At 40.3% G+C, this 12,500-nt stretch overlaps 2 protein-coding genes across 2 annotated transcripts in view; one reads left to right on the top strand and one right to left on the bottom strand.

The window, feature by feature from the left end:
* The window catches only part of LOC138056208 (uncharacterized), a 743-nt gene extending 187 nt beyond the window's left edge, over positions 1–556 (bottom strand). Inside the window, 2 exon segments of the mRNA XM_068902020.1 lie at positions 1–94; positions 97–556. The exon segment at positions 1–94 is cut by the window's left edge and continues 187 nt beyond it. Coding sequence (XP_068758121.1) covers positions 1–94; positions 97–556 — 554 coding nt within the window.
* Positions 557–2,637: 2,081 nt separating this feature from the next.
* LOC138056207 (uncharacterized) lies at positions 2,638–5,835 on the top strand. The gene is made up of 2 exons (XM_068902018.1): positions 2,638–2,819; positions 3,909–5,835. Exons 1-2 carry the CDS (start codon positions 2,638–2,640, stop codon positions 5,833–5,835), a joined length of 2,109 nt encoding a protein of 702 aa, XP_068758119.1.
* The last annotated feature ends 6,665 nt before the right edge of the window (positions 5,836–12,500 follow it).

Raw genomic sequence — 12,500 nt, 5'->3', positions numbered from 1 at the left:
CAGTAACTACAGTAGAAGTGTTTGACGATGTCGCCTTTGGCTTTGCTTACAAATTGAAATAATTTTTTAACCGTCGTTCTACAGTTATTTGGTCGGGGCAGTGAGCTTCACGTACAGCAAGTTAATCACTAAATGCTTCACGAGTGAGCTTGTGCTTCAACACAAATGATAACAACAACACAACGCTTGAACTGCTCGTAATAGGCGAACCCGAATAAAGCACGTCATTGTTTTCTCTTTCGTGCTCTTTTGAAGAAGATTCAGAGTCCAATTCTATGTTCTCGCAGTCACTAAAAATATCCAATCCCGCCTCGTCGTCCATAACATATCGTTCATACATGCATGCATTGTGAGATAATAGCTCATCTTGGTTCTCATCTTGATCACTTAGTAAGCCATCGCACACTTCGTCAGATTCAAGCTGAATTGCTTCATCAATTTCTTGAGCTTGCTCTAAGCTGCACAATTCACTTAGGGATGTGTTTTCCGTTGGCTGAACTCGCTCATGGCTGCAGCAGCTGTCATCGAAAAACCTCACAGACTGTTCGCCAAACATATCCGGGACGTTGAATTCGTTGAAAATGCACGGCGATTGATCGACATTATGATATACTCTTTTCCAGTGTCTCGTCTTCTTTCTGTCACGAACTTATGAGGATTTGAGTAATGCAAAAATTCTCTGTAACATCTTCCCCAGTAAAAAAAATCGGGTTTCAAGCTGGTGTGATGAGCCTGTGATAGGAGTGATCATACCCATGATCACTCTCCTTAACAGGAGCAAGGGTGGCACAGTCGGCAGGTCCCGAGTTTGAGCCCCAGATCTCACATCTTTGTTTTGACTTCTTTCCTTTCAGTGTAGCCTAAGTAACTTTAAATACCATGAAAAAACGGAGTACTGATAGAAAGAGGAGGGTACAATGAGCGCACCGTCGGCTTCCTGGGAAAATACTCTCTAGAGAGTAAAGAAACTTCCAACGTTAAATAAGGTGTACCTTTACCTTTACCTTTCGAGTTGGCGTGATGAGCCTAGTTATAGGAGTGATCACACCCGTAATTATTTTGTTCCCAAACTTGCAACCGTGATAACCCTGACTGGAAAGTCACAGTCAGTTTCCCGTGAGCGACACAAAAAGACCTAATATGGACTTTGTGAAGGGAAAATGAAGGATATTTAGGTATTGTTATATCAAAAGCTCGGTATTCTCAACTGTAGTTGACATTTGCGCAACATAAATGACTGAAATGAAATGAATTTTGGTCGCGCACTGTTTTGTCATCTGTATAAAAAATGTAAATGCGTCGATTTGTCAAGTTTCTCATAAATCCAAGTTGTAAACTATTAAATTTAGGTTCTTAAAAGTCGCAATAGATTAAGCTTCATTCTGTTCTCTCAAAGAACGTTGCTAGCTTCAAAAACAATTTTTTCAGTTTCTGCAACATTCTAGTATCCCTTTAAAAATAATCACGATTATTTGCAATTGATAATAAAAATTAACGGTAAAAAACTACGACGTTTCGAAGTCTCCATGACCTCATTATCAAGTAGAATGTTAAAAACTGATGTAAAATTGTAGCCTAATAAGTAGTTTCTTCGAAGCGTTACAAAACGCTTAGTACATGTTTCCACATTTTTATCGCTTTTAATTTTGTCACGTGTGATTTTACTTCTTATAGGCAAAGTTTTGTTCACTTTTTTTCAAACTTGAAAATGATCTCAGCGAGATTGAACCGTCGGAAAATTTTATCGCTAGTTTTTATCTTAAAATTGTAGCTCAGAGATTATATACAAATAAAATGTGATAAGCTTCATTAGAATAATGCGCGTTCATTGTTACTGGTGTTTAACGTGTCAGTTCGTGCAGTATATGTTTAAATAAATACTTTTGCATGTATTGAGTCAGACTGCGTATTTAGCTTTGGTTTTCGTTCGCGAATAAATAACATTTCGTGAATTAGGCAGTCCATTTTCCTGCGGCATTTCTTGAGAACAGAAAACATTTCCTCTAGGCTAGTGAACGCTACGCCGTGGGCTTCTTTCAGATGCTTGCCAATGACAGAGGCTTTATTTTCTTCTATGCGTTGATGAAGATGGCGTGTGGTATAACCGATATAATCCGCATCGCACGAATCACATTTGAAAATGTAAACAACGCATTGGTGGTTAATTAAAGCAGGCTTCTCTTCTTGTATCTTGAGCTTTTCCTCGATCTTACGACTCGTGAATACTGGGTGTAGGTCATTTCCGATTTTTCGGCCAAGATCTTTCAGTTGATGTCTTGCTGTGTCGGCCGATTTTTGGTCTTTAAATGGCAAAGTTATTCTGACCGGTTTTGGTGTAGCCGCGTCAGTTTCACTTGGAATTTCATGATGGCTTTGGATCGTAAAACTACTGTACCCGGCGATAGGTGAGTTGATGAGTTTCACTGGGTACTTAAGCTTGGTAAACATCCGCTTGAGATGTTGGCATTCCTTCGTAAAAGATTCTTTCGTCGATGACAGGCGGTAAGCTCGGTTTAGAAGTATTGTGACAAGGCAAACGAAGAAAGTCAAATGTGTCAGAATATCGTCCTGCCTTTGTATCTCTCCACTGGAAATGTGCTTAAAACCATTGTTGAGCGCATGTGTCATCCAAACGACATGGAAAGCGTGGTGAACATGTTCTTGCCTGTCCACATGAACTCGTGCCACTGGGAACTCGCAATTTTTTCAATAAAGAACAAAACAGTGTTCTTTGATGACGGCTACCACTGCCATGCTAACAGAATAATCGATATCATTTTCCAAACAATTGCCAATGATAAGTTTAATCCCTCAGGATGGTGCGACACTAGGAGGTTTATTGTTGCACTGCCGGATTAACCTTCCGCTGTAACTGGATCACCAGAGGGTTGTGGGAGCTGTGGCGTGGCCGTAATTTGCGCTATACGCAATGCTTGCAACGGAAAAACAGAATCATTTTCTTGGGCGTACCAGGTTGATGCTGGAGCCCTTGGATCTCTGTATCTAACCGAGTTGGAAACAGAGGACTAATGTGAAAGAATAATTGATGACAAAATATGAAAACAAGGAATTCAGGGGGACAAAAAACCACGTCAAAACCAACAGATGGAAAACCTGGCGACAACGAGTGGGAATGATGACCTTGTGAAACCCCTAAGTCTTTCATAATCATCATCATTCAAGTCTTTTTCATGTCACAGAATACCATCGTCATGAAAAGAATGTAAAAATTGAACTTGCAATGCAAGCAGCACATGCAGCTGGTCTCAGGCTTAGCCCATTCCAGTCTTAGGCACAATATGTCATATCTTCCTGGTATTCTTACAAAAGCTAATTTGCAATACTTTACCAACTGATCTATGAACTGCGAGCGAGTGCGCCGAGCGGCAGCACCTAATACGCTCTCCATTTTAACCAATTTTTCATTGTAGTTGTGCGGTATTTCGGGTAATATTATTACTTTAAAATTTCATATGGTAGTGAAATCCGCTATTTATGGCTTTATGCTATACAAGAACGTTTTCAAAAGCTCTTTTAACGTCATCTGTCATCTCCAAATAGTCGTATCCGACCTGAGTTATGGCGCTCCTTGACTCAATTGGGAATAAGCAAACAAAGACCAACTCGCCGTGGCTGCCGTTCAGGAAGACAAAAAGTCAACAAAGCTTTTGAGAGAAACCCTCAAGCAGACAAACCGCTATGGATATCTCAAGTTCAATACGGTTCTCCAATTTCGCCTGAACTTCATGAAGAAGACTTTTGCATAATTCACCGAGTTGCTCATTAAATATTCAAAATCACACCTTTTTGGAAGGAAACAGAAACATCGATAATGATGGATCTGAAGGTTATGGAAAATCAGCCGAAAATACCTACAACTCACCAAATGTATTGTTATCTAATGTAAGGTCTCTTGTACTTAAAATAGACGAGATCAGAGAGTTTGTTTTGCGCACTAAGGTACATCTTGCCTTCATCACCGAAACTTGGCTACGCTCCTCGATATCTGATGGTATTGTGTCTATCCCAGAATTTGTTGTCATCTGTGAAGATAGACATTTGGACAGCCACGGAGGAGTATGTGCTTACGTTAAGGAAGGCCAATGCAAATATAAAGTACTAGATGAGTTGCAATGTTGCAAAAGCCATGAGATCTTATGGCTCCACTTAAGACCTAATAGCCTACCCCAAGGTTTTTCCCGTGTTATTGCTGCGGTTGTTTACCATCCACCAGGAGCGGATGAAGGGACAATTCGGGACCATTTGTTCCATTCGTTATTACAAGCAGAAACAAAGTATCCAAACTGTGGTTTCATCATTTCAGGAGATTTCAACCGACTAAATATCAAACAGGTGGCACATCATTTCAACTTGAAGCAGATTGTGGGAGTACCGACTAAAAATAACGCCACCTTAGACCTTGTATTCATAAACATGCATGAATTTTACAACAAACCTGAAGCACATCCACCCTTTGGTCTACCTGACCATAATTCTATACTTGTGCCACCTAAAATTAGAGATCCAGGTACCAACAAGGGAAAAGTTATCATTAAACGAGACACAAGGAAGAGTTCTAAAGTAGCCATGGGGAGGTTCCTTGGCTCTATTGACTGGCATGCCCTTTTCAGTGCCTTATACACCTGTGAAGACATGTGGAACTTATTCTGCAAGACCATTCACACAGGCTTACACATTCTTATGCCGTTCAAAAGGACAAAAATTTGCAGTGCCGACGCCCCATGGATGACACAAAAGCTAAAGTCGTTGATACTTAAAAGACAAAAGGCCTTTAACAGTAGAGGTAGTGAGTCATCGTCCTTTAAGCACTACCGGAACCTTGTCAATAGGGTAAGAAAAGAATGCAGAGCAGAATATTATCGATCAAAAATTCAGAACCTCAAGGAAGAACAACCTAAGCAATGGTGGGCAGAGGTTAAACGTCTTAGCGGGATGAAAGTCCAAACCAACGACCTAGTCAACCATATCGATATCGAAGACTTTTCCGAACTATCATCCAAAGACCAAGCAAACCTGATAAATACTGCCTTTTTGGAACCTCTTAACCAATACAAACTAGCAAGTCCACTATCTTACCGCAATCTGGAAGAGTTGTCTGAAATACCCACTGTGAGCGTGGAGCGTGTCCAAAAGGCACTGAATGGCCTAAATAAGCACAAAGCTTGTGGTCGCGATGAGATATCAAACTGGTTATTGAAGGATTTTTCTGATATTCTTGCTCAGCCAATTGCCTCCATCATCAACGCATCTTACAAAGAACAGCAACTCCCGAAGATGTGGACGACAGGCAATGTGACACCACTTCCAAAAACCAGGCTAGTGCAAGACCTCATCAAACGACTTAGACCAATATCACTCACACCCTGCCTGTCAAAGTTGGCCGAAGAATTTATAGTAACAGACTATATTAAACCGGAGATCATCGAAGTGATTGACCCCAACCAGTATGGAGTGATCCCAAGCTCATCAACAACTATGGCCCTGATCAGTATGTTGCATAATTGGATCTTAGGTACGGATGGAAGCGGCGCAACTGTAAGATCTATGTTGTTTGACTACCGAAAGGCATTTGATTATATAGACCACTCAATACTTGTTGATAAACTTTGTAGTCTGGCCATTCCAACCAGTGTAATTAATTGGGTCATAAATTTCCTGAGTGATAGACTGCAACGCGTCAAATTAGCAAATGACTGCTATTCAGACTGGGGTTCCGTCCCGTCAGGTGTACCTCAGGGCACCAAATTAGGTCCCTGGCTCTTTGATAAACGATTTGAAGCATGGTGCTTTGTCCTATTGGAAATTCGTAGATGATACGACTGCTTCTGAAATCGTACTTAAGGGTGGTGTAAGTGAAGCACAAGGTATAGTTAATGAAGTTACTACTTGGTCCAATAAGAACAGAGTCCAGGTACATCCTGATAAGTGTAAGGAGCTAAGAATAACCTTTTCCAAGCAGCCACCAACTTTTGATCCACTGATCATAAATGGAAATGAGATTAAAATAGTAAAATCAGCGAAATTACTTGGCGTTACCATAAGTAACGATTTGGCATGGAATGAACATGTTGATAATGTAATCAAGAAAGTTAACAAACGAATCTACTTCCTAATTCAGTTAAAGAGAGCTAAGGTGCCTCCAAAAGATCTTTCTCTTTTTTATGTGACTTGCATTAGATCAGTAATGGGCTTTGGGGTTGTGAGTTATTTTAGTTCTTTACCTAAGTACCTTAAGTACGAATTTACACGAGTTGAAAAGAGAGCCATTTCAATTATATTGCCCGGATATGATTATATAGCAGGATTAGATAAGTTAGGACTGTCAACTGTAGAACTACACCACCAACAATTGTGTGAACGATTTTTCCAATCAATAGAAACAAACAAGAGCCATAAATTAAGGCAATTACTACCTATGGAAAATATCAATAAATATAATCTTAGGAATAAGCATAAATATAAAGCTCCGGTCACTGGCACACACCGGGCAAAGAATTCGTTCATCCTGTCCATGTGTGGATGATATAGTATCCATCAACATGGCCAGTGAGGAAGTCTTCTTTGCCCCGGTTGGTGTTAGTGAACATTTGGGATACTTTATGTTTTATTTCTTTTTTAATTGTTTTTTAATTGTATTTATTGTAATAATAGATAGTTTTATATATATATTTTAAAGAGAAATTATGTAATTCAGCCTATCCGCTGCAAATAATTTTTAATAAACTACTACTACTACTACTACTATGAATCCAAAGAAACGAGGACAGTGTCAAATTGGCTTTCAGACATCGTTTTCCTACCGACGGATGTTTGAAGTAAGCTTCAACATTGTCTCCTTGATATTCTGGCATCGGTTACCTGTAAATGCTCCCCCAGCTGATCCATGGAGCAAATCAAAACATTGTCTCCTTGGCCTTCTGACGTCGTTTTTCTCTCAAGGTTCTATGAAATGATCTATGAAGCAAATGTGAACATTGTCACCTCTGCCTTCAGACATCGTTTCTTTCTCTCAAGGTTCTACGAACTGATCTGTGAAGCAAATGCGAACATTGTCACCTGGGCCTTCAGACATCGTTTCTCTCTCTCAAGGCTCTACGAACTGATCTGTGAATCAATTGCGAACATTGTCACCTGGGCCTTCAGACATCGTTTCTCTCTCTCAAGGCTCTACGAACTGATCTGTGAATCAATTGCGAACATTGTCACCTCAGCCTTCAGACATCGTTTCTTTCTCTCAAGGTTCTACGAACTGCTCTATGAATCAATTGCGAACATTGTCACCTCGGCCTTCGGACATCGTTTATCTCTCAAGGTTCTACGAACTGATCTGTGAAGCAAATGCAAACATTGTCACCTTGGCCTTCAGACATCGTTTCTTTCTTTCAAGGTTCTACGAAGTGATCTATGAATCAATTGCAAACATTGTCACCTTGGCCTTCTTACTTCATTTCCCTTTCAATGATGCACCAACTGAACTATGAATCACACTTAGCTTGTTCATGGTCTACCAGCTGAACGGTGAAGTAATTCTGGACTACCTTGTGATGTGTCTTTCATCTGTTAGAGGTTTGACGATTTGTTAGAGGTTTGAATCTCAACACAGGCTGATCTTAGAGATAAAGTTCATTATGAGGTGGAGAAGCATTCCGATACACTGCACACAAAAAGATACCTTGTCTGAAAGCTCTATGCATTGAGAACAAGTAAGAAGTTCCTGGTTGCTCCCAACTCTCTGTAAAAGTAATAGGATATTCAGGAAAATGCTTTGGTTATTGCATAGCACAGAACAAGAACAAGCCCCCATTGCTATCCAAAACATTGTTCCTCATACCTTTGGGAAGCACCAAAATTGCAATGATGTATGGTACAAACAGAACTCAGAAAACTACTGGCACAGTGAACTACCTTTTGGAAAAGATCTGCACGGTGATAAACTCGTAAAAGCACTTACATCCGTGTTCACTAGTATTCAACAGATGTTGTTGTAAAGAAACTTGCACCAGCAGCCAATTCACAGAGAAATGAAAGCTTAAATAATTCTGTTGAATCAAAAAATGCCAAAATTAGATTTTATGGAGGTAGCGAGAGTAACAGTTTTCGTGTTGCATGTGGCATAAGCCAGAAAAACGAGGGACAAAACTATGTGTGCCAAACTTTGGAAGAAATGAACATTGTACCAGGCGCACACTGCAAGAAGTATTGTGATGAAACTGACCAAAAATCAGGAAATCCTCAATTGGTTACAAAAACGACGGTCTCAACTGAGGAACAATAATTTAAGTTCAATGCAAAGAAAGAGAAAACGGAAGGCACCAACTATCAGACTGGAAATGGACTGAACTTAGACCCAACACAAAGCACCAGTTGTTTGGCGGATCTATCAACAATAACGAGGAATGTAACAAGAAGTCAGCTAGAACAGTACAAGAAATTGGTTCCACACTTTGCCCTTCGCCCAACCCATCCACCTTTTTCTTACAAGGACACCATAAAATATTAATTTGTTGTTTTTGACATTGAAGCAACTTCGACTGGAAAAGATGCACAGATCTGCCAGCTATCTGCCATTAACAAATCTGGAAATTGCTTTGACGATAACATCTCTAATCAATGGACTATCTATCAAAACAATAGATGGTACAAGAACCTTACTGAAAGACAACAGTCCACAATGCACAATGCCTTGATTTTTTTGCAAACTTCATTTCCACTGGCGAAAGTAATTCTCGTACTGTTCTCATTGGACTCAACTCCACAACGTTTGACACACCAACTTTACTTCGTAGCCGTGGACTGACCTTCAAGCAATGACTTACATCAATGACGGCCGACACATGAAAATCCGGCTGCGTATCCTTGGACCTTCGAATCTTGGATTCGACGGATTTCAGGTACTAGGCCTGCACAATGGCGTAGTTTAAAGGCCCACCTTCAACCGAAAGGCTTTTCGACCGTTTGTTTTTGTTATAGAAATTTGCATTGCTTATCACAGCGTTCTGATTGGATGAATTTCAGCTTTGGATGAAAATTGTTCCACGGCACGCAAAGCGTGTCGGTTGAAGTTCAATTTCACAAACATGGTTTTTTTCCCTTAATGAAGGAAAACCGGTGCCGCCGCTTTTAAGATCACTTACACATTTCAGACATTCGCTATAATAAATACAGGTTCAACTTTGAAGTCAATACCCTTTCGTTTACAAAGTTGACTCTGAGGCTTAAGAAGTTGGCTTAATTCATGTTGAGCGCATTCTTCTTACTGAACTTTGGGCAAACATCGCAATACATGAAGTGTTTTTTCTTCAACGTACCTGAGCCATCCGTATGTTTTTAGCCAGCCAGGGATAAATTTTCTTTTTTCCTTGTGTGTGCTACCATTGTCAACAGCAACGCTTTCAATATCGGCACCGTCTACTAGCAGTAGAAGCTGGTGACAACGCTTGGCCCAACAAGCTCCATCAGCCGGTTACCCGAAGCACAATTTTCTCTGCCCAGACGAGGGAAGCACATACGGACCAAAAAGAAAATTTGGGTTTTAAACGAAAGAATTTTATCAAACCAAAAACTCTAGAATCAGCCCTGGTGTTCTCTCAGAGGCCTACATTGGAGGCGCAACTCACCATTTGCAAAGCTTAAGATAGCAGAAGGGCCCTAGCGTCTGGACAGGACATAAGATTACAGATTCTGGGATCGGTTGCATGTGAGGACTCGCACCGAGCACAAACCCGTCAACGCTGCCGCATATTGACGCAAACCTTGTAGCCTCTGGCCAATCTTATTTTGATAATGTGAAACGAAACTTATATATATTTGTCTGGACTCTCTCTCGTTTCATTGTGGTTTAGCTGCAAACGAATCAATCGCATTGCGCGCGCGCAACAGGCAAGGTCAGTGCACGGCCCACTGCATGTGTTCAGACTGAAATCAGACACTGGATGATATGAAAGTTAAAAAGTGAGTTGTCATTAATAGATTCGATACCAATGAAACTTGATTTTTTTTTCTACGGCATAGGTGACTTAAAACTTGCGTAAATGCAAACCCAAGCTAACCCTAACCCAAGGCTCAAAATACTGCAGCTAATGTTACGAAATACATTTGCATTGTGCGATTTAGTGACGCGTGTCCAAATTACGCAAAGATAAGAGCACTAAAAAAAATGTAAAACTGTGAAAATGTTTAATTATTTACTTCAAAGTAAAACATACCCGATTAAATTGTCACAAAAGTAACTTTCTGAATTACATTTCATTCTTTTTAATTTTACGCACATTTGATTACTTTCACATTCAATAAATTCTCTGCATTCTTTTATTTCGTGTTTTCGAGTGTAAGCCTGGAACGCTGTCGTGAGTATGTGTTTTGAAGCCCTTTTTGTCTATTATACTTCCGAGTGTTTGAGTTGGCGTTAACTTTTTTGATAATTTGTGGCCCTTAAGATGACCACAAACGCCATCTTTTCACGAGTCTCCCCCATGTTGAAGACGCAGGTCTTAGTTACGGGACACGCAGTGTAAGCAAACGCGAATGTTTTTCTCTTAAGATAAGCCATTTTGAATGTTGAATAGACTATTCAACATATTGATGTTGTTAAACGAAATTCAAATACGAGAGCGGTGGTCAAGACTTTTGTTGCTGTTATGGCTCTGAAAAGAGCCGTTTTTGTGTGAACTGGGACAATGCTGCTAACACCGACATCTCTTATAATCTTCTTCAAGAACGTCTAAGCTCTCCATGGCCTCGGTAACTTTTCTTCTTAAGCTGCAATACTGTTGTAGTATGTTGTCTAAGTCGTCAAAAGTAACGGCTTCGATATTTCTTAGTACCTCTAACAAATGCCATCGGCGTTCGGTCAAAATGTTGGTAAGAGCTAAGCGCTCATCACAAATACATTCATTCGGCAACGAGGGACTCCGAAGTTCATCAGCCAATACTCGTAATAGTGTAAAATCCTGGAATAGCCCTTTAAGAAAGTGAATAGTAAAGGACTCCTGAGGACACAGTCCCCAACCAAACAATGAAAACTGAAACCCACCAATCACAGCCGACCACATTCTTGACCCGATTCATACAAAGAACATATGCATAGCTTTGTCCCAGTGGTGCGTTCCATCGTAGGAACGCACCCTTTGTAGTTGCAAGAGATCTCGGCCTGAGATGCCTAAATCTCGGAAACCCGGGCTAAAAGAAGCTCGAGCCTACACTTAACCAAGCATAATTGCTTCCGATCACAAAAGAGTAAAACAGTGGACCGACGGGATTCAAAGTCCGCACAATTTGGCTCATGTTAAACTTTGGGTATTATGAATGATTACCCGTCAGTTGCACTCAGGTGTGAATCGGTGATTGTCTCTGCTGTCCATCCACCTTCAGAATTGATGGCTTTCAAAAAAGCGGTTCAGTTATTATTCTGCACTTTACAAAAAAAAACAAGGAAAAATCGAATGGAATCCAGCAATTTTCAACACGGTGGGCACACTGAGAAGGTAGTCCTTCAATTTTGTTTTTCTTTTGCGGGATTTTATTTCTTGTTTGAACCAAATGGATCGTGCCGATTTTTTCGCGCCTTGTATGTTATACATCCATGTCATTTCTATTAAAACTATTCTTCAAAAAAACCACAACCCGTTGACTTTGTGTGACCTTGGCTTATATCCACCGGTTTCACCGGCAAAAGTTTGAACAGTCTCCAAATTTTAATCTGGTATCTTTATTTATTTTTATTTTCAAAACTTGCGCAAGTGAAAAGATGTCAACAAAGCGATCCGCTCTTAGCTTCAGTTAAAGGAGAAAAAAAGACAAATCAATGAGCATGGCAAATCAGTCAGATTGCGTCTGTACTTGTGAGGTCTTGCTGGGTTCTGCCATGTTTAGGAATGCCATTTGTTTTTGTGGGGGAGGGTGTTCTTCCAATTTCTATTACAAAAGGAAGACCAAAAGACTTGACGGACAGAGTTTCTTTAACCCTGAGTTTGGCTCATGTTGATTAAAGTCTAAGTTTGGCTCGTGTTGATTAAATGCACCATCTGCCTATGTGTGTAATTTGCCAAAAGGTGCTTTCGATCACATTTCAACCCGAAAAAAAATATTATTTCGGTTGCACTCAGATGTGAGGCGGTGATTGTTTCTGCTGCTCATTGCTTTTTCGAAGTTGGTGGCTTTCAAAAAAGCCGTTGTTTGCTATTATTTATACTCTTTATAGGTTATTTATAATTCCCTCTATTTTAGCTGAAAAGCAGTCATTCGATTCTTCATCTTTGGAAAAGGAACACTCCACCACTGACTCCCTGTTTCCCGGACCTTCTGTACCATGAACTTTCTTCACATGTCTTTCAGGCTGTGAGATGGGAACTCCATAGTAACGGCAACCAGGTACCAAGCAAGGTTTACGCTGGCGATCGGTATTTTTCACCAAGGAACGGCTCACTGGATTTTTTAGAGGAAAGTTGAAATTATCTTCCCTTGTCTTCCCAGGGTGGCAT

Source organism: Montipora capricornis, chromosome 7 (genome assembly GCF_036669925.1).
Source record: "Montipora capricornis isolate CH-2021 chromosome 7, ASM3666992v2, whole genome shotgun sequence".
Lineage (NCBI taxonomy): Eukaryota > Metazoa > Cnidaria > Anthozoa > Scleractinia > Acroporidae > Montipora > Montipora capricornis.
Note: the sequence above shows the minus strand (reverse complement) of the source record. Positions and strands in the feature narration are given on the sequence as shown.